Below are 27,845 nucleotides of genomic sequence, written 5' to 3'. Positions count from 1 at the left end.
ATGTACCTCCCAAAGTCATACTCCTCTTCTATGAGACTTCAGCTCCCATAATTACCAACAGGCTTGTGTTGGCTTTACCATTAGGGTGGGTAGCTGCTAAGCCTTAGGATGGCAGACAACACAGTGGCTCTGTTTACCCTTGTACCACAGTGCAGTAGAATCAGGTTTGATTAGCTCACTTCGTGGAGGTGGTTACAGGCTGCGTAGGAGAAGCTCAATGCTTTCTATTACAGTCCACCTCTTAATGTCAGAAGTCTATATCCACAGTTGTCGAGTCCCCAATTACATGAGTGATAAAGTTATAGGGTTAAGTTTGACTCAAAGAAAAGTAGCATTTAATATACACATATATATGTACAGTAGGGTAGTCAATTCAGTCTGTTACTCTTTGCCCCTATTGCAACAACATGGCACACTTCTACATCGGCTCCCATCTTCTTCAGTTCATGCAGCCAAACCATTTGCTTATGTGACAGACGATCGCTGGGTCCCTTTACCTCCACCAGCTGCAAGACAAAGAAAACTTACTAAGAGTAGTGCTGTATCCAAATTATGACTTCCCTTTAACCTCATCCATAAATTGTATGTATCCTTCAAATATACACAGAGCCATATTACAACCAATATCATACTATTCCACCCCATTTCTAAAACTTAACTTCATACTGAATATTTTCCCATAACACACTATATCAATCTGCTCAGACACCATGTTCAATGTGACAGGTTCCCTTTAAAGGCGTGTTCACATCTGCATTGGAAGCTCCGTTCGAGACTTCCGTTGTCAAAAAGGAGTGGACAATTCCAGCACACGGGATTTTTTTTTCAGCCAAAAAATTGGGCTCCTGAATGGCCCCATTATACTCATTCTGGTCTTTGCAGACCCGTTGGGGTGGGTTATCTGCCAATACTTCTGCCATTTTCGTTGTTCTGCTCCTCTAATGGAAATAAGTGTCGCTGATGTGAATGTGACCAGATTAGTGTAATTATACTAGAAAATGAACTAAAAAAAGATAATTCATTCTCTAATTAGGCCTAGTATAGAGAATGTGTCCTATACAAGGAATGCTAGTCTGACACTGCTGGCAACAGAGGATATAACATAGGCTGTGATCACATTCTGATCTATTAACAGAGTGGCCTGGATAGAATGAACGCTGCAATGAACTAGAGGTCCTTGGTAGGCTCCCCTGACGTACCATACAGAGTTGTAGTTTAGACAGTGCCACCTGGTGGTCACAGTTATTTTGTACAATAAGAACTTAAATTTCACATGTTCTGCCCAAAATTAATTAAATTTATTTTATGCACCTATATATCTTAAGACATTCCAAAAATCAGCCATATGCTATGGCCTGCAGGATGCATATAGACATAATATGCATTGCAACTAACAGATTTAGTAAAACACAAATTGGGGCTCCACGCACTACATAGAATCTGAGTACGTAAGGTTGTCTGGTGCTGTCAGAGAGCACTTACCCATCCGCTGCCATCCATCCTTACAACATGGCACAACTATTTACCTTAAACACTTTCTTCTGAACGTTCCACACCACTAGATCGGGGAGTCCTCCTCTACAATGACGAATGTCTTTGCACATTTTCCTGCATATTCCACTTAATACTGGTCCACCAAGGCAGGACACCAGACCCTGCACGGAGGGAACAATACAAGTAAAACATCCAAGACGCATTTGCAGATATTGTGAGAGGAAACAGTACCTAGGGAAATATGGGCAGCACATACAGATGGAGCAGGGTTAGCACTCAAACTCTTAACGCGATTATTTAAGAAATTTGAGTTCTCTTGAAACAAAAGCCATTGAAAAGCAATTGAAGGTGTTTGCTTAGTTTAGATAGCACATCTCAGAAATCATGAGTGTTAACTCTACTACATCGGTACTAACTCCATTGGAAATGAACTCAGGGCCCCAGTGCTGCAAGGTAACAGTACTAACCACGGAGCCACCGTGCTGCCTGCGCAATTCTTTTGAGCACAAAATAAATCATAGACACCGTTTGTGCTATTTCCCTTGAAAATGTGCTGAAAAAGTGGCATACGGACTATAAAGTGGATTTTAGTAAACCTCTAAGTGATAAATCTTGGCAGCCTATTATACACTTGCTTGCACCATGAAGCATATATATGGTGTAATTTGCATTGAAGGCAATCTATTGTGAGAAAATAACCAATTTCTTAAAGCAAGTCTAACAATAAACATATTTTTTCTGTAATGTTCCATGTCACTATATAAAAAAAAAAGCCTGAAATCTTGCAGTCTTCATTGTGGCCAATAGACTCATAACAGACTGGCTGTTGGGTAGAGATCACTCTATAGGTAACACATAGATGATGTCACAGCTCGCCCCCTCCCTGCACAATGATCTGTGCACAAGTCACAGAGCATGCCTAGAAAACTCCCCCATAGGAATCAATGCTGCAAATGGAAGGATTTCCTTGTGTTCACAATTAACAAGCTTCTGATCTACAGTGTTTGGTGCAGAGACCGGTCATGGTCCATCTCACTTAGTTGCACATTCCTTTTAGAATAAATCATGCTGTCTGGATAAAACAACATGGGCAATTATGCCTTGACTTTGCTGTACAATGCATCAAAATTTGGTGTGGCTTCAAAGGTTATTCCCATCTCAGTCTTTCATGGCTAAAATCAGAATAACGGGGATTTGAGAAAAAGAGAGATAGGTGGCACTGCCAGACGTCACATATGTAAAGATTACCCGGTCCCCAGCACCTGTCACTTTAACACTGTCGGTGGTGCACAACCTCAATAGTATAAGTATACAAATAAGGAAGATGATAGAACAGGCGGCACTCACCAGCATTGATAGACGGTTCTTTATTCTTATAAAAGTTAAAAGAAAGGAACTTCGGGCTGGAGCGTATGGTGCGGTAAGACACAGCTGAGGTCAGCGGCAATGGCCGTTTCGCGCTAACTTGCGCATCATCAGGCCAGTGACTGAGTAGCGCTCACAGGTGCATCTTATACTCGTCACTGCGTCTAGTCGTCATAGCAACCACGACGCTTAGACTTCTTTTTAAAATCAAAATAATCCTCAGTGGCGGCCGCAGTTATGGAAACAGCCCAGCGATCAGTGCTACACTGTTTCTGTAACTTGGGAACCATAGAATACTGTAGCTGGCTGTGCTGCAGTATTCTATTTCACTGTAGCTTGGGGATATCTGACTGCAGAGACCAGTCATTGGCTGCAGCAGCACATGAGACCCCACCCATCTGGAAGTTCACAGATGGGGACCAGAAGTTCAGTGAAGGCAAGGAGCCACAGAACTGGAATGGAGTGTCATGGAGCAGGTAAGTATAGATGTCTTCACAGGTACCGCCCGGTGGAAGGAATTTAAATATTATATATATATATATATATATATATAGATAGAGAACTCCTTTAAAACCTATGGCCATTATGTCTAAAGAAATAACCAGCACAAAACCTACTTCAGTGAGAGTCTCCAAGACACTGTAACTCGTTGTTTTTAGCTCCTTCTCAATGAACCTTTCTTGATTTCAGCCTGGCTTCACCTACCATTCCTTTCACCCAACATGGAAACTGACACCAAGGCATATCAAAAATGTCAAAGCACCCTTTACGGTTCTCACTGTGGCCAGTGTTATGGGCTGTAGCTCGAGGTCCTCATACCGCTGGTCTATCGTTACCTGGGCCTGCTGTAGAGAGGAGAAACGTTCCCAGCTGACTAGTCCTGCCGATTCTTCTAGATGGGCACCCCACACATCAGCCATCATGTCATGCAGAATCTCAGTAGGCGAGTCCTGGAGCAGCTGGAGACGACTTTCTATGGCATCCTTTCTATTCTCATAAAAACTGTCTGTGTACAGATCCAGGGGAAATGCCTGCAAGACAACATACATCACAGAGAAGCAATGGACGGCTGCTGTGATAATTCTGCCTTCTGGCGTTGAATACCCTCATCTATCTGCAGACAGTATGTGGCAGCAGCTGTACAACTTAGACCAGAATAAATGCAATTAGTCACATGTACCTGATAGGCATTTCTGAAGACGTCGGGGACACCCTCCATAAAGACTATATCCCACATGAACAAGCCATACAAAGTACTGAATGTGGATCCTTCCCCATGAATTCCTAAAAAGGGGACAAATAGTATTCCCAAGCTGTAAAGTACACATAAAATCATTTTCATATTCAAACCATGCGTCTCTTACGATCTCAAACCACTAACGCTAGAGCAGCGTGCCAGGCTGCTGAATGCTGCTCCGGAGGCCCTACTTCTATGGCAAAATCTGCAGAGCTATGAGAGAACCTGCTGTTGATTTACCTAAAGCCTTATATGGCTGATACTACAAGGGTAACATATCTTTTACATAGTAAAATCTCTGCAACTTCACCTGTACATAATTAAAAGAACTGTCACATGTAGACAGACCTTGGTCAAAGCCAAGCTCTCTATAATGTGCCAACGCCAGCTCTTCAACTGAACACATGACAGTGGAAAGAGTGATTTCCTCTCCATCCTCCTCCGCCAAGTTCTCCATCAGAAACACCGATTTTCCCATTCCAGTTTGAGGATACATCTTGCCCTTGATGGTGACCTGTTGATTAGTACAGAAATTAGAAGTTTTCTTATGCATTTTATTAAACCTGTAGATTTCTGATCAGAATATTTTCATGCCTAAAGGGGTTGTCGAAGTGACCTAAAAAGGGGCCCCATATCACTAAACTCCTTAATATAATAATAATAATAATAATAATAAAAAAACGAGATTTTTGTATAACTTACCAGTAAAATCTCTTTCTCGCTCTTCCTTGGGGGACACAGGAAACCTTGGGTATAGCTCATCTCCATAGGAGGCGTGACACTAAGTGAAAGACTGTTAAGCCCCTCCTCCAGCAGCTATACCCTCAGCCTGGAGCGAGCGACTACCAGTTATGTGCCCAAGTAGTTAAAACAAAGGCAAGGATCAACCAAATTAACACCAACAAGTCAAAACTCCCGTCAGGGCAACCAAAACAATGGGTGGGTGCTGTGTCCCCCAAGGAAGAGCGAGAAAGAGATTTTACTGGTAAGTTATACAAAAATCTCGTTTTCTCGCCCAATTCCTTGGGGGACACAGGAAACCTTGGGACGTTCAAAAGCAGTCCACAAATAGGGAGGGACCACAACCCAAGAAGAATTAAAGCACCATAGGCATTAAGTCACCACCGCCTGCAAGACCAGGCGGCCCAAAGCAGCATCCGCCGATGAATAAGTGTTCACCTTGTAGAACTTGGTGAAGGTGTGCAAAGAAGACCAGGTGGCCGCCTTACACAATTGTTCAGCCGAAGCTCGATTTCGCTGAGCCCAGGAAGCCCCGACCGCTCTGGTAGAATGAGCGGTAACACCAAAGGGCGGTTCCCTGCCCTTAGCACGGTAAGCCTCAGCAATAGCCATCTTGATGAAGCGGGCAATAACCACTTTAGATGCCGCCAGCCCCCTGCGCGGACCCTCCGAAACCACAAATAGAGAATCCGAGCGCCGAAAGGGTCTAGTTACATCCAAGTAGATCCTCAGAGCCCTAACAACATCCAGACGGTGAAGATCCCGTTCCCGAGGATGAGACGGGGACGGGCACAGAGAAGGAAGGACAATATCTTCATTCAGGTGAAAAGCGGACACCACCTTCGGAAGGAAATCCGGAACCGGGCGGAGAACCACCTTGTCCTGGTGAAAAACCAAGAGGGGTTCTACGCAAGAAAGTGACGCCAATTCAGACACACGTCGAAGAGACGTGATGGCAACGAGGAAAAAAACTTTGCAAGACAACAAGCGAAGGGAAACCCTGCGCAGAGGCTCGAAAGGAGAAGATTGGAGAGCCGTCAGCACAACATTAAGATCCCAAGATGGAACGGGAGCGCGATACGGGGGAGCATAGTGAGCAACCCCCTGAAGAAAAGTCTTAACTGGACCGAGCGGAGCCAGAGGTCGCTGAAAAAGGATCGAAAGCGCTGAGATCTGACCCTTTAGGGTACTGAGACCCAAACCCAAGTCCAGACCAGACTGCAAGAAGGATAAAATCGTGGGGAGAGAAAACCGAAGGGGATGAACATCTAAGGTCTCGCAGAAATTCAAATAGGCCCGCCAGGTTCGGTAATAAATCCTGGACGATGCCGGTTTACGGGCACGAATCATGGTACGGACCACGTCAGCAGAAAACCCCCGCCGCGTTAGGACCGCGGTTTCAATAGCCACGCCGCTAAACGTAGCGACCCTAAATGCTGGTGGAAGATCGGCCCTTGAGAGAGGAGGTCTTCTCTTAGAGGCAAGGGGGCGTCTGCCAGGAGCAACATAAGATCGGCGTACCAAGGACGACGAGGCCAATCCGGGGCTATTAGGATCGCAGGCGTGCCCTCCGCCGCGATCTTCCGAAGGACTCGTGGAAGAAGAGGCAGGGGCGGAAAAACGTAGAGGAGAGAGAACTCCGTCCAGGGAAGGACGAGCGCGTCCGCGCCGTAAGCGTCCGGATCCTTGGTTCTGGCCATGAAGGTGGGGAGCTTGTGGTTGAATCTGGAGGCCATGATATCCACGTCCGGACGACCCCAACGGAGGCAAAGAGACTCGAAGACGTCGGGGTGCAGAGACCACTCGCCCGGGTCGATCGTCGTCCGGCTGAGGAAATCTGCCGCCCAATTGTCCACTCCCGGGATGTAAATGGCCGAAATGGCTGGAACATGAACTTCCGCCCAGCGAAGGATTAGAGACACCTCCCTCATTGCCGCCGCGCTGCGAGTGCCCCCTTGATGGTTTATGTATGCCACAGCCGTGGCATTGTCCGATTGGACACGAACAGGGTGACCCTGAAGCAGCGAAGTCCAATGCCGGAGTGAGAGGAGAACCGTCCTCAGCTCCAGAACGTTGATCGGCAGTTTGGACTCCGATGGAGACCAAGTGCCTTGTACGGACCGAGGAGGAAACACCCCCCCCCAACCCCGCAGACTGGCATCGGTGGTAATCACCAACCAAGTTATCGGTAGGAAGGACTTCCCTTGGAGAGGGGTCCGTAACCACCAGAGTAGAGAGGAGCGAACCTGGGGGGGAAGGGGAAAGTGCTGATCCAGACTTTCCTGGGACTTGTCCCATGCGGACAGAATGGCAGTCTGAAAGGTGCGGGAGTGATACTGCGCGTAGGGGATTGCTTCGAAACAGGACACCATCTGTCCCAAGACCCGCATGCTGAACCGGAAGGAAGGACGGCGGTGGTTCAGAAGGCTCCGAACCGACCGATGAAGGAGCTGGCGCTTCTCTGACGGAAGCCGAACCTCCGCTGCATCTGTATCCAGCAGCATCCCCAGAAAGATCAGTTGCCTGGATGGAACAAGAGCGGATTTGGGAAGATTGATAATCCAACCGAACCGGCGTAAGGTTTGTAGCGAGAGGTCCACACTGGCAGATGTCATTGACAGAGAGGGTGCCTTGATAAGGAGATCGTCCAAATATGGAAGAAGAAAAACTCCCCTGGAACGAAGTAAGGCGAGGACAGGGGCTAGGACCTTTGTGAAAACGCGAGGGGCCGTCGCCAGCCCGAAGGGGAGGGCAACGAACTGGTAGTGGTCGGACCCCACTGCAAAGCGCAGAAAGCACTGATGACACCGAGCGATTGGAATATGAAGGTAGGCGTCCTGGATGTCGATAGAGGCCAGGAACTCCCCTTTTTCCAGAGAGGCCACCACCGACCTGAGAGACTCCATCCGGAATCGCTGAAGACGAAGGAAACGGTTTAACCGTTTTAGATCCAGAATGGGACGAACCGAGCCTTCTTTTTTGGGGACCACAAAAAGGTTCGAATAGAACCCCTTGAATCTTTCTTCCATGGGAACCGGAGCGATGACCCCTTTGTCCAGAAGGGTGCGAGTGGCAGTAAAGAAATCGGCCGCCCCTTGGGGATCCCGGGGAACCCGGGAGCGAAAGAACCGAACTGGGGGGAGGGACGTAAACTCGAGTTTGTACCCGGAAGACACAACTTCGAGAGCCCAGGCGTCGGAGACGTGCGCCTGCCAGAAGTCCCTGAACAGGAAGAGACGTCCCCCCACCCGGGCGGGTGGGGGCGCACCTTCAGGTAGTGTTCTGCTTGGTCGCGGGAGGACGAGCAGGCTGTGACTTGCGCCAGGAGGGCTGGGTCCGAAAAAAAGGTTTCTTACGTCTGTCTTGGACAGAGCTAGGGGATGGACCTGAAGAGGTGCGAGGTGCGGGAGCCCTGTGGGAAGACCTGAAGCGAGAAAAAGTGGGACGGCCTCGAGTGGTGGTCCTAGTCCTAGATTGAGGAAGATGCGTACTCTTCCCCCCCGTGGCTTCGGATATGATTTCATCCAAGCGGGTCCCGAACAATCGAGAACCAGTAAAGGGAAGGCCAGTAAGAGACCGCTTTGACGTGGAGTCCGCCGTCCAAACCTTTAACCAAAGCTCCCTCCTGGCCGAAACGGCCAGGGCAGACGAACGGGCTATGAGAGCCCCCGCATCAAGGGATGCTTCACAGACAAATTTGCCGGCTTGAACGATAAGTTGGGCTAGAGCACGGAGGTCCTGAATAGGGACGTCGGATTCAAGCTCCTGATCCAGCTGAGAAGCCCACTCTGAAACCGCTTTTCCAGCCCAAGCGGAAGCAAAGACCGGCCGGAGGGCGGAACCGGAGGCTGCAAAGATACCTTTGGTAATGGCCTCTATACGGCGATCCTCAGTGGATTGTAAGGAAGAGCCATCAGCAACGGGAATAGCCGTGCTTTTTGCCAAACGGGCCACCGGGGGGTCGACTTTGGGTGGTGACGCCCAGTTTGTAATGCAATCCGCCGGGAATGGATAACAGATATCCAACTTCTTAGGCGGGGTAAAACGGGCATCAGGGCGGGCCCAGGCCTTGGAAACCACCGACGAGAAGTCAGTGTGGAGGGGAAAAACTGCAGACGTCTGTTTTTGGCGAAAAAAGGAAACACTGTTTTTTTCAGAATTAGGAGGATCATCGTGAATCTTAAAGGTATCACGAATATTGTTAATAAGATGGCCCACAGCAGAAGCCAGTTTTGAAGGCAAGGCCGAGTCCATATCACAATCTGAATCAACTAGTTCCCCTTCAGAGGGCATATCCTGTATCGAGGAAGGGCCCGACTGAGAGCGCACCCTTGGGGGTGATACTGAAGCATCCGAGGATGATAGGCGCTCCGCCCTAGACCGCTTCTGGGGTTGACGGGCTCTGGAGGTGTCGCCTGGAGAGAGGGACTCAGACGGGTCAGCTAGGATAGCGGACCCGGAGGGCCCAGCAGGGGAAATATCCGGCTGCGATAAGGGCAATACCTCTGCAAGGCGGCCCACAACGTTAGAGAGGCTGACCACAGCCTGGGAAAGGGATCTAGCCCAGTCAGGGGGATCCAATAGGCCAGGGGGTGACACAACAGATGGCGGACCCTGTAATGGGGCTTTGCAAGCCGAGCAATGCGGGTCAGGCTGCCCTTGAGGGAGGGGCGCCTTACATGCGGTGCAGGTGTAATACCAAGGACCGGCCGGCGCTGAGGGGTCAGACATGTTGGCTGAAGTAATATAAAAGCGTCCAGGCCAGAGGGCTGCAGAGCTAGAAAGGGTCAACAGTCCTACCAGGTCACAGTGGGAGCGGACGACAACAGCAGCGGCAACAGCAGCAACACCTGAGGTAAAACCTGAGGTAAAACCTGAGGTAAAAACGATCCGTCCTGAGAGCAGGCACAAAGAGGAGGCGGGGCCAGCGAGGAGCGGGAAGAAAGACGACCGCCCCCCCGACTGAATGTCTAACATGTACAGGAGTTCAAACAAATATGCCGCTGAGAAAATATTGCCCCCCGACCACCTCCTTATACACCGGCGGCGAATGACACACCGGTAGCCGGCAAGAGAAGTCAGCCGGCAGCTGAACACAGCGGCAGCACTGGCCGAGATAACAAAAGGCGGCCCCACAAGGCCGCAGCACCTGAGGTAAACTTGTGCAGTAAACCCTCCCCCACGAGCACCGCTCCGTCCAGCTCCACACACAAGGGGGGGGGGGGGGGGGAGCCGACAGTAAGCCTTGTAATGTGACAAGGCTAGGCAGAGGGAACACAGAAGTTAAAACCCTAACGGGGGGGGGGGGGTTGGAACGGCTGCATAGCCACCTCACCAGTCGATGTTTTCACCCTCAGTCCATCCAGCAGGGACGCCCCTTCAGCCACTGGCACCGAAGTGGCAGGAAGCTGGAGAGGGGCTTGCAGGCGGGCGACCCTTGTGCTGGCGGGATGCAGGGGAGCTGGGCTGCCCTGGTCCTCCTTTTCTTCTATGGGGGAGGCAGCAGTGCGGATAGCCGGCACTGGCGCAGCTCAACCCCGGGAAAACAGAGAGGTCTTTGCGACTCTGTTGTCCCTGTTGAAAAAAGGAAAAAAGTTGAAAATAATAAAGAGAGAAAAAATAAAATCTTTAGCAAAGACAGCTCTGCAGTGCAGAGAGTGTCTTGCCTCCTTGACACTAAGCAAAAAACTGGTAGTCGCTCGCTTCAGGCTGAGGGTATAGCTGCTGGAGGAGGGGCTTAACAGTCTTTCACTTAGTGTCACGCCTCCTATGGAGATGAGCTATACCCAAGGTTTCCTGTGTCCCCCAAGGAATTGGGCGAGAAAAATGGCGTTTTGGTTTCCGTTTGTGAGATCCATTCAGGGCTCTCACAAGCGGTCCAAAACAGATCAGTTTTGCCCTAATGCATTCTAAATGGATAAGGATCCGCTCGGAATGCATCAGTTTGCCTCCGTTCCGTCTCCATTCGCTCTGGAGGCGGACAGCAAAACGCTGCTTGCAGTGTTTTAGTGTCCGCCTGACGATGTGGAGGCAAACGGATCCGTCCTGACACACAATGAAAGTCAATAGGGACGGATCCGTTTTCACTGACAACAGAAAACTGATCTGCCCCCCATTGACTTTCAATGGTGTTCAAGACGGATCCGTTTTGGCAATGTTAAAGATAATACAAACGGATCCGTTCTGAACGGATACATGCGGTTATATTATCGGTGCGGATCCGTCTGTGCAGATCCATGACGGATCCGCACCAAACGCGAGTGTGAAAGTAGCCTAAGGCGTAGGCTGTGAGGAGACCGCAGCCTCTTCAAACAGCTCATCGGCAGGTGTGCCAGGAGCTTGACCCTCACCAATCAGATATTTATGATGTACCCTGAGGACAGGATCTTGGACATCCAAATATATGAATAGTTCTGAAATAAGAAAAAAAATATATCCTGGATGCCTTTTCAGAGTCGTTTTATAGAAGTGATGCATAAATCTGCCCTAGTGTTCTACTACTTCTTTTACTTTTGCAAAACCCTCAGAAATGTTCTACATCATGCTTACATGTGGGACATCATCCACATTGATCTCGGGAAGTTCATTGAACATACTGCGGAACTTCTTGCAGCTTGGCGAGTCTCTTATTTTCACTGCTCGCTGGTACAGGGACAGCTTATGACCTGTTCGTACATAGGGATCTGACAAGCCCTCCAAAATAACAGTGACTGCCTAAAAATAATACAAACAAATGAGCACAACACCAATAGTGCTAGCCTGATTTCATATTTAACAGGCCAATACTGATTAACATTGATGAACTCTAGATACCGTATGTGTAGTTCACTATAGGTATTTGTCCTGAACCCCTTCCTGACACTGCGATTTTCAATTTTTTCGTTTTTACTCCCTGCCTTCCCGGAGCCACAACTTTATTTTTACATTCACACAGCCATATGAGGGCTTATTTTTATCAGGACAAGTTGTAATTTCTAATGGCACCATTTAATATTGCATAAGATGTAGTGGGAAGCTGAAAAAAAAAATTCTAAATGGGGTAAAAAAATTTAAAATTCCACCATAGCTTTGGCTTTCATTTTAACAGTGTTTTCCCATTTGTAAAACTGACCTGCTCCCTTCACTGTCCAGGTCAGTACGATTTTTTTTCTGTTTTAAGAGTTTTGTGTTAAAAGTTAAAATTGATTTCCAATCCTCTATATTTTTTTTATCGTTAAGTCTACTGAGCTGGGTGAGGGCTAATTTTTTTGCAGGACGATCTGTAGTTTGTATTGATATTATTTTGTGGTGTGTAAGACTTTGATCACTTTTGGAGGTGAAGCAACAAGAAAATCACCATTTTGATTTTTTTTCACTGTACAGGATAAATACATTTATATTGTAATAGTATGGGCATTTTGGGACGCAGCGGTGCAAATTATTTTTTTATATTGTTTGTTTATTTTAATTATGGGGAAAGCGATGTGATTTGAATTTTTTTATTTTTAAACACTTCATTTAACTTTTTTTCCCCCAATTGCAATCCTTAGACCGTTTGTCCCATAGACTGCAATGAATTACCATTGCAGTCTATGGGATATTCAATATGTTCCCATGGAGCCCTGCCATACACAGGGCTCTATAGGAACGTATAGCTGTTGTAACCTTCCTATGGCTTCAGGCTACCACAACGAACAAACGGTTCCCCCAATCACTGCACAGGCGAGCTGTTTGGGCCCCTAGAGTGCAGCAATCTCAAGGAAAAGCCTCTCAGATGCCTAGGTCACAACTGACGGACTGAGGGGTGCAGCTTTGTTTTTTGATATTCTGATCCTAGAACAGAAAAAATAATGCAGTTTTCAACATAAGCCTGAATGCAGAGTTGTACGTCTGTGTAGTCTCCAGTATTTGCACATGTGCACAATCCACTTCCACAAGCAAAATGTATTAATAACACCAGTATAGTTACTTTCTGTGTGAGCTTCAAATGCTGATGCAAATTCAGTGCAAGTCGATCCCACCAGCGCCCTCTGCTGTCTGGGCAGTACATATTTTGGGACAAAAGTATTTGTAGTAACTGAACAGCTTCCTGCAATACAGAAAAGACATTTCAGAGGAAAAAAATAAAGATATACAAATCATCCCTCATACACCGCAAATGTAATCAGATAATTTAACAAACATCTATTAACCTTATTCAAGCAAATAAAAAGCACACACAATACAAAATACAATTCAGAATAATTTAGGTAAAGCTTAAAGTATTGGATTGTGGTGATTAATATCTCCTTGGTGGCCCTATTTCAACTTTTCACTGTGTATTCAATTACCCCTTAATTCCACATTTTTGTTCCCTGTACTGCCTACTTTTACCTGTGCTTAAAACAGGGTTGCTAGGCATGTTCCGTCTATCTGTTGGAGGACTCAGAAGCACGCTGCGTGCAAAGTCAGATTACTGACAGCCAGGGACTGTAAGTAAATGATTAAAGCCAGGTCCTCCCCAGCATCTGATAACAGTGCCTGGGCTGTGTGCACTTCTCCCTGTCCCTGCTCTTGGCAGACGCTCCCTCACTCAGCAGAGCTGGAGAAGGCAGAGTTGAAGCAGCGCAGACCAGGGAAGGGAGATCTGCCATCTGCTCAGTGTATAAATGAAAGCAACATGTGGTAAGAGGACCCCTTTGTGCTGCAGGAGATTAACCCTTTAGGGGGAGGGCTCTGGTTACTGACACTTTTGGGGGGCTATTGTTGCTGGCTAGTGAGGGCAGGCGGGATTAGCCTCAGGGTGAGGGCAGTGGCGGCCATCTTAACTGAATAGTGAAATTGCAGTTTTATGCAGACTGGTTGCTAAGGGCTGAATCTTATTAAATATGGGGTAAGTCAGTCTAATAGCAACTGATTCTGGAATATCATGTTATTAGTAACTACATATATGAAAATTGAAATTAGGGTCTAAGTGTGAGTTATCCTTTAAAGAGTAACTAAACCTTTACATAAACTTTTAATATGTTGTCCCTAACGCCCTAATAAAACTATCTGTAACTTTATTTTTATGACACTTTTACTCCCCTAAAGCGCACCATTCCCTATGCACTTAAAACTCAGTTCTCTGTACACCTCTGAGGGTACCCATGTGCTATGCCAAGAGTTAGTAATCCTCTGGGGAGCACGGGCGTGAGCAGCAATGTGCGCTGCTGCCCGCACTCACAGCGCTGCTGCGCCCCCATTGATAAAATGTACTCCGCACACCGCTGAGCTGTCAGCGGCGTATGAAGAACTGAGTTTTAAGCGCATAGGGAATGGTGGCCTTTAAGGAAGTAAAAGTGTCATAAAAATAGAAAATCGATTAATAAAGTATATTAGAAATAGTTTTATTAGGGCATTAGAGACAACATAATAAAAGTTTATGTAAAGGTTTAGTTACCTCTTTAAAGTAAGACTCATATCTCTTTGTTTATGGCTTGTAGAAACTGAGGAAGGGGCGAAGGCAAGAGAAGCATCATATAACGGTTCCTTTTGGAAGATTTCCATCATTTCTTGCGCTGAGAGGCGGTGCTCCTTTTTGTTAAACATAGGGGAGGATACTGTAGACTGAGAACGGATTCACATTCCACCTGTAGCTTCACAAGCAGAGCGGGCTACATCCATGTTAAACGCTTGTACCTCATATTGATGTAGTCTCTGCAGGATTTCTACTCCGCGTGACAGGATCCTTGTATAAAGCCAGCCCACCGTAAAACAGCGCAGGTACAATGGGAGCTCTGTGTGATACCTACGGAAAGAAAACAGCCATGTAAGCTCCATTATATAAAACTTACCTCTTCATGAAGATGGGTACAGCTCTGGATGGAGAAAGACAATTCTTCAGCCATAACCATTGTTTTTAACTCTACCTCAATTTTGGCTCGTTCTTCAGCTGATCCCAGTCCTCTTGGGCCCGTTGAAACATCAAATGTGCTTCTTTCCAGTTCCCATTGGTCATAGTGACAACGATATCTACCAGCTTGTGCATTGCACATTCGTAACTATAGAGAGCCAGAAAACACAAGTATGGAGTACTGCAAATCCAAGAGGTCAAAATGGCTCCCTACATTTGTGCATACAGAATTACAAACATGTATGGACTAGCTGAACTATGCATTCCACCTTCTGGTTACATTACCCCTCAAGAACGTACATAAAAAAAAAAATAAAGCATAACTTATCATAACTTCACACCAGAATTCTGGCATCAAAAACTCGCAAAATAGGACTTTTGCGACTTTCTTGCACAAAATTTAGCGATTTTTTGCATTTTTACACCGCTCACTCCAGTTTTGTTATAAGGGTGGAAAAGTGGTTGTGGTGAGCTATGTTGATACGTTTCCCTCCAGATTTATCATTGCGACCTTTTAAAAAAAGTCACAATCTCACTCCAGAAGCAGGGTGGAGTGGGAAAACTGGAAGAGCTTCTCTAGACAGAAGTGTTAGGTTTAAGGACAAGCCAAACTTATCAAACAACCTGTGACATTTGATAAATGTGACAAAGTTCTCCAACACAGACTCACACAAAACTGACTTCAAATATTCTCCTCATGATAAATTCCCCCCTATGTATTATACAAGTGGGGATGTTTTTTATTTTTATTTTTTGCAAAAAAGGGTCTGTGTAATTTTTTTTTTTAACGCAAAAACTGACATAACCGCCTTAGTAAACGACCCAAAAATACTACTGAAAGACACTGAATCGAGTAGTTTGTGTATGAGATATCTCACAGTAGAGAAGAGCAGTTCACTGTACATTCAGCTACTGTGCAGAATTGTATAACTGGGGCTGCTGAAGTATGTGTGGAGTCACGTGCCCCTCCATTAGCAGCCATGTTTAGGACCCGGAGCAGCTGTACAAAAAAAAAAAAAAAAAAAGACTATATATATATATATATATATATATATATATATATATATATATATATATATATATATATATTATATGACAGTGGGGGAAGTTCTTCTCCTAAAAATTTTACATTATGGGGGGAATCAATTATCAAAAACCAGTGTTTTATGTCGGAGTTTGATAGCTTGTGCACTGCTGGAGGATGCTCCTGATTTATGACAAGTCGTGCGCTTCATCATCAATTATGCATCCTCTGGCATCTTGTGCATCGGGATTGAGATCTACTCCAGTCCCTGATTGAGTAGATTTCAGTCATCATTTATGCCAGACATAAACCCTAGTGAATTTGCCAAGGCCGATGGTCCAGCCCCTGCCGTGCCCCAGTGGTGAGGATGGGATAAATACAATTTTGTCGAAAGGGTGTTTAAAATGTTGCAAAAACGGGGTCTTTGGACTTTTTACACCAAAATCTGGAGTAACCTTCTTAGTAAATGACCCCCTATCTCGACTGAAAGGCACTGAATCAAGTAGTTTGTGCAGAGATGTCTCACAGCAGGGAACAGCAGTTGACTGTACATTTAGCTTCGGTCCAGTATTTTCTTGCTGAGGCTGCTGATGGACATGTGGAGTTACATGCTCTCCATCAGCAGCCATGTTTAGGACTGGAGCACCTGCCGGTGAAGAAGACAAAGGGGGGTAGCACTTTTCAGAGCAAGATAACGGTGCTGGTGTGCTAACAATTTATCAGTAAGGATCTACTCATCTATGACCACAAAATGTGCCTGCTCTACTCCCAGCCAGGAATCCTACCTTATGAGATCTTCTCTGTCCTGGAATATCCTAGTGCTCCTTTGCACCGTGTAATGTGGGAATGTCATTCTCCCCATATTAACCATGAGAACAGTGGAGAGCAAGGTCTGTCCTCCACTAGCGGCTTCTTCTACCTCCGTTGACTCCGTCAAAGAGAACAAGAGAAGAACTCTAGAAAATACAGCCCTGGGACCTTTGCAGACCCGAACAGCTCTCCCAGTGGAATCTTTTGCTCTGAAAATAACAAAATGATTACAAAGTGAAAGACAGTAGACAAAACTAAGGACTTGTTCTACAACAAAACCAAGAAAGTACTTACTTCCTAAGAATGGCAGCGCCAACACTAGACTGGTTCTTGCTAAAGATTGAACGTTGCCTGGAAAGCCTAAGAAACTCTTCAACAAGCTGGTGCTTTTGCACGTTGGGATTCGCCAAGTGGAATGTCTTGGCCAAGTTTTTTAGCTCCGGCGCAGATAGAAGATCAAGCGCTTCAGAAAGCTCCTCCAAGTCACTATCTAGAGAGAAAAATAATGTAAAAACACAAGTGAAGTAAAAGGAAGATTCAAAATAGCTTCAAATTTCAAGTACAACTTGTATCTATACATGTATTAAAGGGAAACACAAGTCAAAAAAGAGTTTCCATTGTGATTGCTATTTAGAAAACCCTTAGGCCATCTGCATGAATTTCCGTGCGATTCTGCACGAAAAACCGTATGTGTTACTTGCGGCTTTTGGTGTGGCTTTGCCACAAATCTCACCCTTGCATTTAAAGGGTGAAATCTACACAAAAGAACCGCATAAGGAATTGACATGCTGCAAATTCCAAAATCTGCACTGCAGATAAAGTTCCGCACTGAACAAAAAAAACCTAATTCTGCATGAGATTTGTCTAATCTCATACACTTTGCTGGTGCTGCATTATGCTGCAGTTTTTCTGCATAAGAATCTGCGAGGAAAAAACGTGTGTAATTCGCAATGTCTACAGGCAGCTTTAGGCGACCAAAATAATTCGATTTCATTTTGGATCATTGCTTACCAGCAGATGTGGCACTTTATGGGTGACTGTGTGGAAGCATTTTTGGTGACAATAATACGGTCCCCCCTTTTGATTCATAATTCATGCCGTATTCACTGAACTACAAAACAGCAGGCAGAATATGACTGGTTTCATTGGGCATCATCGCAATTATCTGCTGAACTAATTACACAGCTAATTATATCATGTCCCAGGATTCTTTACTGGCATTGGGAGAGGGAAAAATAAGGATCTGATGAATGCTGTATATTACGATGGCTCAGTGGTCTGAGTTTGAACCCGACCAGGGACAACATCTGCATGGAGTTTGTATGTTCTCACCGTGTTTGCATGGTACTCAGTACTCAGCTTTCCTCCCACACTCCAAAAACATACAAATAGGTAAATTGGCTTCCTACAAAACTGACCCTAGTGTGCATTGTGGGTTGGGATCAAGCACCTATGTGGCAGCCACTGACTTCCCGGGGAGTCACCCCAGCCACGGAGCTCAGTCCCTGTGCTTTGAGTCCCTGAGAGAAAAACACATTACAAATGTTTGTCTTTGACACCGAGTCTCCCCCATGCACCAACAAATGCTCAGTGCAACAATTTATGGTTTTTCTGAGGCATGACAGCAACCATCATGTAACAACTGCAGTCACAGCGAGTCACATACGTGTAACTGTACTGCAAAGAGGTGCCTCCAGAATTTTCTGTACCATTTGTAAGTGAGCTGGCATACACAAAAAAAAAAAAAAATAATAAAAAAATATATATATTATAATAATAAATATAATATATATATATATATATATATATATATATATATATATATATATATATATATATATATATATACACACACACACACACACACACACACACACACACTGCTCAAAAAAAATCAAGGGAACACAAAAATAACACATCCTAGATCTGAGTTAATTAAATATTCTTCTGAAATACTTTGTTCTTTACATAGTTGAATGTGCTGACAACAAAATCACACAAAAATAAAAAAATGGAAATCAAATTTTTCAACTCATGGAGGTCTGGATTTGGAGTCACACTCAAAATTAAAGTGGAAAAACACACTACAGGCTGATGCAACTTTGATGTAATGTCCTTAAAACAAGTCAAAATGAGGCTCAGTAGTGTGTGTGGCCTCCACGTGCCTGTATGACCTCCCTACAACGCCTGTGCATGCTCCTGATGAGGTGACGGACGGTCTCCTGAGGGATCTCCTCCCAGACCTGGACTAAAGCATCTGCCAACTCCTGGACAGTCTGTGGTGCAACGTGACGTTGGTGGATAGAGCGAGACATGATGTCCCAGATGTGCTCAATTGGATTCAGGTCTGGGGAACGGGCGGGCCAGTCCATAGCATCAATGCCTTCGTCTTGCAGGAACTGCTGACACACTCCAGCCACATGAGGTCTAGCATTGTCTTGCATTAGGAGGAACCCAGGGCCAACCGCACCAGCATATGGTCTCACAAGGGGTCTGAGGATCTCATCTCGGTACCTAATGGCAGTCAGGCTACCTCTTGCGAGCACATGGAGGGCTGTGCGGCCCTCCAAAGAAATGCCACCCCACACCATTCTTGAACCAATGCCAAACTGGTCATGCTGGGGGATGTTGCAGGCAGCAGAACGTTCTCCACGGCGTCTCCAGACTCTGTCACGTCTGTCACATGTGCTCAGTGTGAACCTGCTTTCATCTGTGAAGAGCACAGGGCGCCAGTGGCGAATTTGCCAATCTTGGTGTTGTCTGGCAAATGCCAAACGTCCTGCACGGTGTTGGGCTGTAAGCACAACCCCCACGTGTGGACGTCGGGCCCTCATATCACCCTCATGGAGTCTGTTTCTGACCGTTTGAGCAGACACATGCACATTTGTGGCCTGCTGGAGGTCATTTTGCAGGGCTCTGGCAGTGCTCCTCCTGTTTCTCCTTGCACAAAGGCGGAGGTAGCGGTCCTGCTGCTGGGTTGTTGCCCTCCTACGGCCTCCTCCACGTCTCCTGATGTACTGGCCTGTCTCCTGGTAGCGCCTCCATGCTCTGGACACTCAGTGTTGCTTCCTAAGTGGACAGTTTGATTTCACAGAAGTGCGATTGACTTGGAGTTACATTGTGTTGTTTAAGTGTTCCCTTTATTTTTTTGAGCAGTGTATATATATCCATATAGATTTATCGATGTATTTTCCAACTTATTATTCAGACTCAGGCAGAGCTTACTAGGAAGATTACCTGGGATCCTTCACAAGGCCCCAGGCTGCCATGAAACTCAATTGGTTGATGTGGGAAGGGAGGCCCCTCTGTATGAGTTACTACTCAGATGCTGCAGTCGCTATCAACTGCAGCGTCTGACGAGTTAAATGACCAGGATTGGCGTCATCTCTGATCCCGGTCACTGTGGGCAGACATCAGCTGTATAACACAGATGACACTCGGCAATATGATGTAAAGTTATGTCAAATATCAGGAAGGGGTTAAAGAAATAATTCTGTATACCAGCACATTTACACACTAGGAGAAAGGGGGGGCAAAAAAGTGTGTATAGAAGACATGGAGATAGTGACTAAAACATAGCAACACCCCAAGTGACACGTTACCTGTCTGTAGAAAACCATGCTGACTCAGCTCTTCTATAAAGGGAGTCAAATCGGAGCCAATTTCAGTGTATTCTATCTTGCTGACTTTTATCCAGTTTAGCTTCCGTTGGAAGAGCCGAACATACAGCTTTTGTCCTCCGGCTTTAACATTCACAAAGGAAAATGAAAGGAAGCAATGTCAGACAAACACAGGATTGCTTGTATCAGTGGAACAAGACCGGGGACATAGGTCTACCTGTCTCGTTCTTTGAAAAGCCAAGAAACATCTTGTATTAAAGGGAGTCTTTCACCAAATATGACCATTACAGACCACTCAGATCAGGTTCTCCATTACTTTCCCCAGATCACTATGGTACCTTTCATATTGCAGTCCATCGCCGGAAGCGCTCGCCTCTGTCTGCCAGCCCTGTGCTCTGGTGAAATCTCGCGCCGTTCAGTATTCGGCGCAGGCGCGGTAAGGAAGCTGACAGCCTGCGAGCGTCTTTCCCTCACCGCGGCTGCGCTGAATGGCACAGGATTTCACCAGAGCACAGGGATGGCAGACAGATGCGAGCACTGCCTGGCCCTGTCAATCAGGACTTGGAGGGAGGAGACAAAGGTGGGAGAACGGAGCCTCTAGGAGCAGGAGCAGCCAAAATTGACATAACCACCACGCTTTATTGTTATTAGGCATTGGAGCCCATCCAGAATGAGGAGTTTGCATGTCTTTGCTGCGTATGTGTGGCTTTCCTGTAGGTACTCCAACTTCCTCCCACATTAATACACATACAGGTGGGTGAATTGGCTTCTTGCATGCCTAAGACAGTCCTGACCTCAGTATCTGAGGAAAGGGATTTAGGAGTAATTATTTCAGAAGACTTAAAGGTGGGAAGACAATGTAATAGGGCAGCACGAAATGCCAGCAGAATGCTTGGATGTATAGGGAGAGGTATAAATAGTAGAAAGAGTGAAGTGCTTATGCCGCTGTACAGAACACTGGTGAGACCTCACTTGGAGTATTGTGCGCAGTACTGGAGGCCATATCTCCAGAAGGATATAGATACTCTAGAGAGAGTTCAGAGAAGAGCTACTAAACTAGTACATGGATTGCAGGATAAAACTTACCAGGAAAGGTTAAAGGACCTTAACATGTATAGCTTGGAAGAAAGAAGAGACAGAGGGGATATGATAGAAACTTTTAAATACATAAAGGGAATCAACTCGGTAAAGGAGGAGAGCATATTTAAAAAAAGAAAAAATACCACAAGAGGACACAGTTTTAAATTAGAGGGGCAAAGGTTTAAGAGTAATATCAGGAAGTATTACTTTACTGAGAGAGTAGTGGATGCATGGAATAGCCTTCCTGCAGAAATGGTCGCTGCAAATACAGTGAAGGGGTTTAAGCATGCATGGGATAGGCATAAGGCCATCCTTCATATAAGATAGGGCCGGGGGCTATCCATAGTACTCAGTATATTGGGCAGACTAGATGGGCCAAATGGTTCTTATCTGCCGACACATTCTATGTTTCTATGTTTCTAAATTAGACTGAGTCCCAATGGGAAAGCAACTGAGGTCAGTGATCTCTGTGCTGCTCTGTGGAATATACTGGTGCTATATAATATATGTGTCAGGCCACCTACTTTTTAGAAAGTGCCAAAACCCCTCAAAGTTTGCAAATTGTTGTGCAAGTGAGGCTTTCCCCTTTTTAACACCAGAAAGCAGGCATTCAGGGTACAATAAACTGCCCCATATAGTTTCATTGGTTGACTCGTGGACAGGGTCAGTCCTTTTTAGCCAGGAATTTGAAAATCCTATTCTTTCAGAACATAAACAAGAAACTATAAAAAGGTTATGAAAATTGTACCTGACAGCTGACAAAACGTTGTTAAAGCACGAGTATCCTCTTCACTGAACAGACTCATGTCTTCCTCATTCTCCATTACTGTTTGCAGCACCATTAGAAAGTTCCTCAAGTAGTAGGGATGTATACTAGGGTCAGAAACAGGCTCCTTTACACCACCATCACCTGCTTCAACATTACTCTCTGTCTCATTGAAAGGTTTAAGAAATTCCTCAAGTACACCAAGATCTTCCACAGGAAGAATGTCATTGTTGTCCTCCATAGATGAGACACCGGGATGATCACCACATCCCTGGTTCTTATCATTAAGATCCGTCTTGGTTTCCAAAGAATTGCTGCCTTTCCTCTTTTTAGACTTGTTTTTGAAATCATCCCCACGCTTACGTTTTAAAGGGTCAATTTTCTCATCTGTTACACAATCCAGCTGCTCGGAAGACACAACTTGAGCACTGGAAGATGGACATTCAACCCAACCTCCAGTTGTCTCATTGCATTTCTGCTTATTATTCATTTCATGAGTGTTCTTCATACTGTCAGGACTTGAGGATGCAGTCGCTTTTTCAGAACCGCGTGTATCTTCTTGAACTTGTGGGATCGAGGTCTCATTTGTGGAGGTTTCATTGCAGTCATTAGAGTCTACACTACCATGTAACATGTCTCCATCTGCATCTTGCTTAGCTTTACGCAACTGATACCTTCTGGAGAGTTTGGATGAAAGACTTCCCAGTGGCACAGTTGTCACTACCTCTACATCTTTAGGGGGTTTTCTCACAGAGACATGTGTACCAAAGTAGGAACTAGCTTGTTCATTATTTACTTGGACCGGGATAGCTGGATCTGTTTCAACTTTAGTTTTGGTTATTGAGGTCTTAGGATTTAATGGCAATTGAGGACTTGTACATGTAGAGATGGCCAGCTTTGGTTTTATGTCACCCACTAGTATAACATCATCATTCTCCTCCTTTGCTTTGGGACATGTCTCATCAATATGATTGTTTAAGCCAAACCTTGGCACCATCTGCCCACAGAGGGGACAGGAAACTTTTGGTGGTGGTGCATTCTTAAAGAGTGCAGCAATCGATGGAGATGCTGGAGATTTTAAGGGCAATGAAGTGACTTTTAAAGCCAAGCCTTTTCTACTTTTGGATAAAGATAGACGGGACCGTTTCTTTTCAGGAGTCTTGGTCTGTGACATGATGAAAACAGAAACTCTGGATGTTCAGCCATTTATATCTTCATCTAAATCAAAAAGAAAAAAAAATAATGGGTACCTTTAATTAAAAATGTCTTCCCATAAATAAACAGTAAAAGTGAAGACTGGAATTTGTTTGTAACTTATTTTAATATATCTCTTAATAAACAATTAAAGGTTTAGTTCAGCAGAAACATACATGGCTGATCATTAGGAGGTGCCATCAATGTCTGCTGTGTCTCCTGATGAAGAACCAAGAAAGTTCTGCTCCACTCTGTCTACCGGTGTCTCCGCTATTTCTGAAGGTCATATGGTTGCCCAATTATAATCAATAGCCAGCATGTAGACAAGCTGTAGAGAGACATGGAACAGTGGTTTTGAAGCGTCACTGCTGTTATGTTCTACTGATCAGAAAAACGTCACACTGGTCAGAAAGGTGAGAAATGATTTTTGGGAGCCAAACTCCCTTAACCCCTTAAGGACTCAGCCCTATTTCACCTTAAGGACTTGGCCATTTTTTGCAAATCTGACCAGTGTCACTTTAGGTGCGGATAACTTTAAAACGCTTTGACTTATCCAGGCCATTCTGAGATTGTTTTTTTAGTCACATAGTGTACTTCATGACACTGGTAAAATGAAGTAAAAAAAAAATCATTTTTATTTATAAAAAAAATACCAGATTTACCCAAAATCTGTAAAAAATTGCAAATTTCCAAGTTTCAATTTCTCTACTTCTATAATACATAGTAATACCTCCAAAAATAGTTATTACTTTACATTCCCCATATGTCTACTTCATGTTTGGATCATTTTGGGAATATTTTATTTTTTGGGGATATTACAAGGCTTAGAAGTTTAGAAGCAAATCTTGAAATTTTTCTGAAATTTTCAAAAACCCAATTTTTAGGGACCAGTTCAGGTCTAAAGTCACTTTGCGAGGCTTACATAATAGAAACCACCCAAAAATGACCCCATTCTATAAACTACACCCCTCAAGGTATTCAAAACGGATTTTACAAACTTTGTTAACCCTTTAGGTGTTCCACAAGAGTTAATGGCAAATGGTGATAAAATTTCAGAATTTAGATTTTTTGACAAATTTTCCATTTTAATCAATTTTTTCCAGTAACAAAGCAAGGGTTAACAGAAGAAGGAAAGGAATGCCATACGGTTTTTGGAAGGCAGATTTTGCTGGACTGGTTTTTTTGACACCATGTCCCATTTGAAGCCCCCCTGATGCACCCCTAGAGTAGAAACTCTAAAAAAGTGACCCCATTTTAGAAACTACAGGATAGGGTGGCAGTTTTGTTGGTACTAGTTTAGGGTACATATGATTTTTTATTAAATTTTTTGTGAGGCAAGATAACAAGAAATAGCTTTTTTGGCACCGTTTTTTTTTGTATACAATTTTTTTTATTTATGTATGTTTTACACAATGATTTCATTTTTGAAACAAAAAAAATCATGTTTTAGTGTCTCCATAGTCTGAAAGCCATAGTTTTTTCAGTTTTTGGGCGATTATCTTAGGTAGAGTCTCATTTTTGGTGGGATGAGATGACGGTTTGATTGGCACTATTTTGGGGTGCATATGACTTTTTGATCGCTTGCTATTACACTTTTTGTGACATAAGATGACAAAAAATGGCTTTTTTTTACACCGTTTTTATTTTTATTTTTTTACGGTGGTCATCTGAGGGGTTAGGTCATGTGATATTTTTATAGAGCCGGTCGATACGGACGCGGCGATACCTAATATGTATACTTTTTTTTTTATTTATGTAAGTTTTACACAATGATTTCATTTTTTAAGTTTTTGGGCGATTATCTTGGGTAGGGTATGATTTTTGCGGGATGAGATGACGGTTTGATTGGTACTATTTTGGCGTACATGTGACTTTTTTGATCACTTTTATTACCTTTTTTGGGAAGTAAGGTGGGCAAAATTTCAATTTTCTCATAGTTTTTTTTTTTTTTTTTTTATGGCATTCACCGTGCGGGGAAAGTAACAAGACCGTTTTATAGATCAGGTCGTTACGGACGCGGCGATACCTAATATGTGTAGTGTATTTTATTTTTTATATGGCGTTCACCGTGCGGGGAAAGTACCAAGACCGTTTTATAGATCAGGTCGTTACGGACGCGGCGATACCTAATATGTGTAGTGTATTTTATTTTTTATTCAGTGATAAATGTGTTTTTTTTTATCTTTACTTTTTTCACTTTTTTTTACATTTTTTTGACCCAGACCCACTTGGTTCTTGAAGATCAAGTGGGTCTGATGTCTGTATATTACAGTGCAGTACACTATACAGTGTATTGTACTGTATTTTACTTACACTTTGTCTGAACAGATCTATGCCTTTAGCACAGATCTGCTCAGCACTCAGCACTATGGACAGCAGGATGCCTGAGAAGGCGTCCTGTTGCCATGGGAACCTACCCCGTCTGCCACAACTGAGCAGACTGGGAAGGGTAAGGAGGGGGGCTCCCTCCCTCTGTCACCCCATCCTGTCTGGGGTTCTGCAAAGGCACAGCAGTCCCCCGATGGGAGAGGGAGGGAGCTCCCTGACCCTGACTGGTAACCTTTTCCATACAGCGGTCCGTACGGACCGTGGTATGGAAAGGGTGGAACGGCTGACATCTGCACAGATGTCAGCCGTTTATATACCAGAGTGTCAGCAATGTGCTGACACTCTAGTATAACCACTGGACACCAATAAATTTTAAAGAGGACAGTATACTGCTACAGATGGATCTGGATAGATTGGAGGCTTGGGCAGATAAGTGGCAGATGAGGCTTAAAACTGACAAATGTAAGGTTATGCACATGGGTAGGAATAATGCAAGTCACCCGTACATACTAAATGGTAAAACACTGGGTAACACTGACATGGAAAAGGACCTAGGAATTTTAGTGAACAGCAAACTAAGCTGCAAAAACCAGTGTCAGGCAGCTGCTGCCAAGGCCAATAAGATAATGGGTTGCATCAGAAGGGGCATAGATGCCAGTGATGAGAACATAGTCCTACCACTTTACAAATCACTAGTCAGACCACACATGGAGTACTGTGTACAGTTCTGGGCTCCTGTGAACAAGGCAGACATAGCAGAGCTGGAGAGGGTCCAGAGGAGGGCAACCAAAGTAATAACTGGAATGGGGCAACTACAGTACCCTGAAAGATTATCAAAATTAGGGTTATTCACGTTAGAAAAAAGACGACTGAGGGGAGATCTAATTACTATGTATAAATATATCAGGGGTCAGTACAGAGATCTATCCCATCATCTATTTATCCCCAGGACTGTGACGAGGGGACACCCTCTGCGTCTGGAGGAAAGAAGGTTTGTACACAAACATAGAAGAGGATTCTTTACGGTAAGAGCAGTGAGACTATGGAACTCTCTGCCTGAGGAGGTGGTGATGGTGAGTACAATAAAGGAATTCAAGAGGGGCCTGGATGTATTTCTGGAGTGTAATAATATTACAGGCTATAGCTACTAGAGAGGGGTCGTTGATCCAGGGAGTTATTCTGATTGCCTGATTGGAGTCGGGAAGGAATTTTTTATTCCCCTAAAGTGAGGAAAATTGGCTTCTACCTCACAGGGTTTTTTTGCCTTCCTCTGGAACAACTTGCAGGATAACAGGCCGAACTGGATGGACAAATGTCTTTTTTTCAGCCTTATGTACTATGTTACTATGTTAGTAATTGTTTGCAATTTCATGTTTTCTGTTTCTCCACATTCTAATTTTCTCCTCCGTTTTTGAATTGCCTGATGCTCTCGACCATCACTGAAAGTTGAATGTTGCTCATAACATACAAAAGGTTGGGGAGCTCCGGTCTAGTAGGACACAAGTTGTGCTCAATGTACCTTTGAAAAGTGCCACCTTTCCAAAACTATGGATAAACGTTCCCCAGTGTGTGGTGGTCTAAGCAAAGAACTGAAGTGACGTAGGCCTCTCAGCCAGTACTCCGAAACATCTGTCTGCAGATGAGGTGCTGGCTTATTTAATATCCGATTCATGGCTTATTTAAAGGGTTGAACCTGCATACCCTTTTCTTTGAAGTGAAAACAGTAATTCATCTATAGGGGCTGTCCAACTATGAAGATCAGCTGATCACAAGTGTTCAGGATCTGCACAGCGCCCCTGCAGGACACATGAAGTATTACACATTACATTACAAACTGATAATGTAATGTACAAATATCCCAGGTCCCCCACAATGGCGCAAAATACGCTATCGGCAGATAGTAAATTACAGTTCTAAACTTCTTATTTGTGTATACCTTTAAGGTACTGATGGCCAAAAAACCCTCACACCCATCACAGAAACTACGCTTCAGACACCAAGTCCCAAAAATGCCCCCCTCCACTTACCCAGGGCATTATAACAGCTACTGGATAAAATGTAGAGCCAGAAAGAATACACGTGTAATAGGACAGAACGGGAGGAGCTGGCGCTCTAGTTTACCTGTCACATTACATGGTCGCCGCCATCTTGGATCCAAAGTTCAAACAAAGCTTTATGTAAACGGGCAAAATGGTATACATTAAAGAAACGAAACGAAATAATAGCTAAGGTAAATAGAGGTGGATAGAGGACGCGGAGTATACCGTGTTTCCAAAAATTGTGAAAGAAATAAGAAACAGCAGGGGGGGGGGGGGGGGGGGCAGCGTAAAAGT

At 44.7% G+C, this 27,845-nt stretch overlaps 1 protein-coding gene across 2 annotated transcripts; it reads right to left on the bottom strand.

Moving 5' to 3' along the window:
- Positions 1–320: 320 nt before the first annotated feature.
- On the bottom strand, positions 321–27,678 carry FAN1 (FANCD2 and FANCI associated nuclease 1). 2 transcript variants are annotated; one of them, XM_040413836.1, is made up of 14 exons: positions 27,540–27,653; positions 21,973–23,208; positions 20,127–20,267; positions 16,819–17,014; positions 16,500–16,733; positions 14,707–14,838; positions 14,477–14,585; positions 12,786–12,905; positions 11,387–11,551; positions 4,445–4,610; positions 4,040–4,143; positions 3,696–3,890; positions 1,527–1,655; positions 321–506 (listed from the first exon to the last, which is right to left on the bottom strand). In XM_040413836.1, exons 2-14 carry the CDS (start codon positions 23,162–23,164, stop codon positions 369–371), a joined length of 3,021 nt encoding a protein of 1,006 aa, XP_040269770.1. In that variant the 5' UTR covers positions 23,165–23,208; positions 27,540–27,653; the 3' UTR covers positions 321–368. The 2 variants fall into 2 exon arrangements, with proteins under 2 accessions (XP_040269770.1, XP_040269771.1); XM_040413837.1 differs by having other exon boundaries at positions 369–506; positions 27,634–27,678.
- Positions 27,679–27,845: the final 167 nt, after the last annotated feature.

This window comes from Bufo bufo, chromosome 1 (assembly GCF_905171765.1).
Source record: "Bufo bufo chromosome 1, aBufBuf1.1, whole genome shotgun sequence".
Lineage (NCBI taxonomy): Eukaryota > Metazoa > Chordata > Amphibia > Anura > Bufonidae > Bufo > Bufo bufo.
This window is presented reverse-complemented; position numbering and strand designations above follow the sequence as displayed.

What these genes read in the sequence shown, in the direction of transcription:
- FAN1 (XM_040413837.1), bottom strand. Translation starts at nt 23,164, where the DNA reads ATGTCACAGACCAAGACTCCTGAAAAGAAACGGTCCCGTCTATCTTTA. An exon ending in AAGAACGAGCCAAAATTGAG is followed by an intron (nt 14,586 to 14,706) that starts GTAGAGTTAAAA and finishes TTCTTTCCGTAG; the next exon opens with GTATCACACAGAGCTCCCAT. An exon ending in CCTCTCTACAGCAGGCCCAG is followed by an intron (nt 1,656 to 3,695) that starts GTAACGATAGAC and finishes CCCTCCGTGCAG; the next exon opens with GGTCTGGTGTCCTGCCTTGG.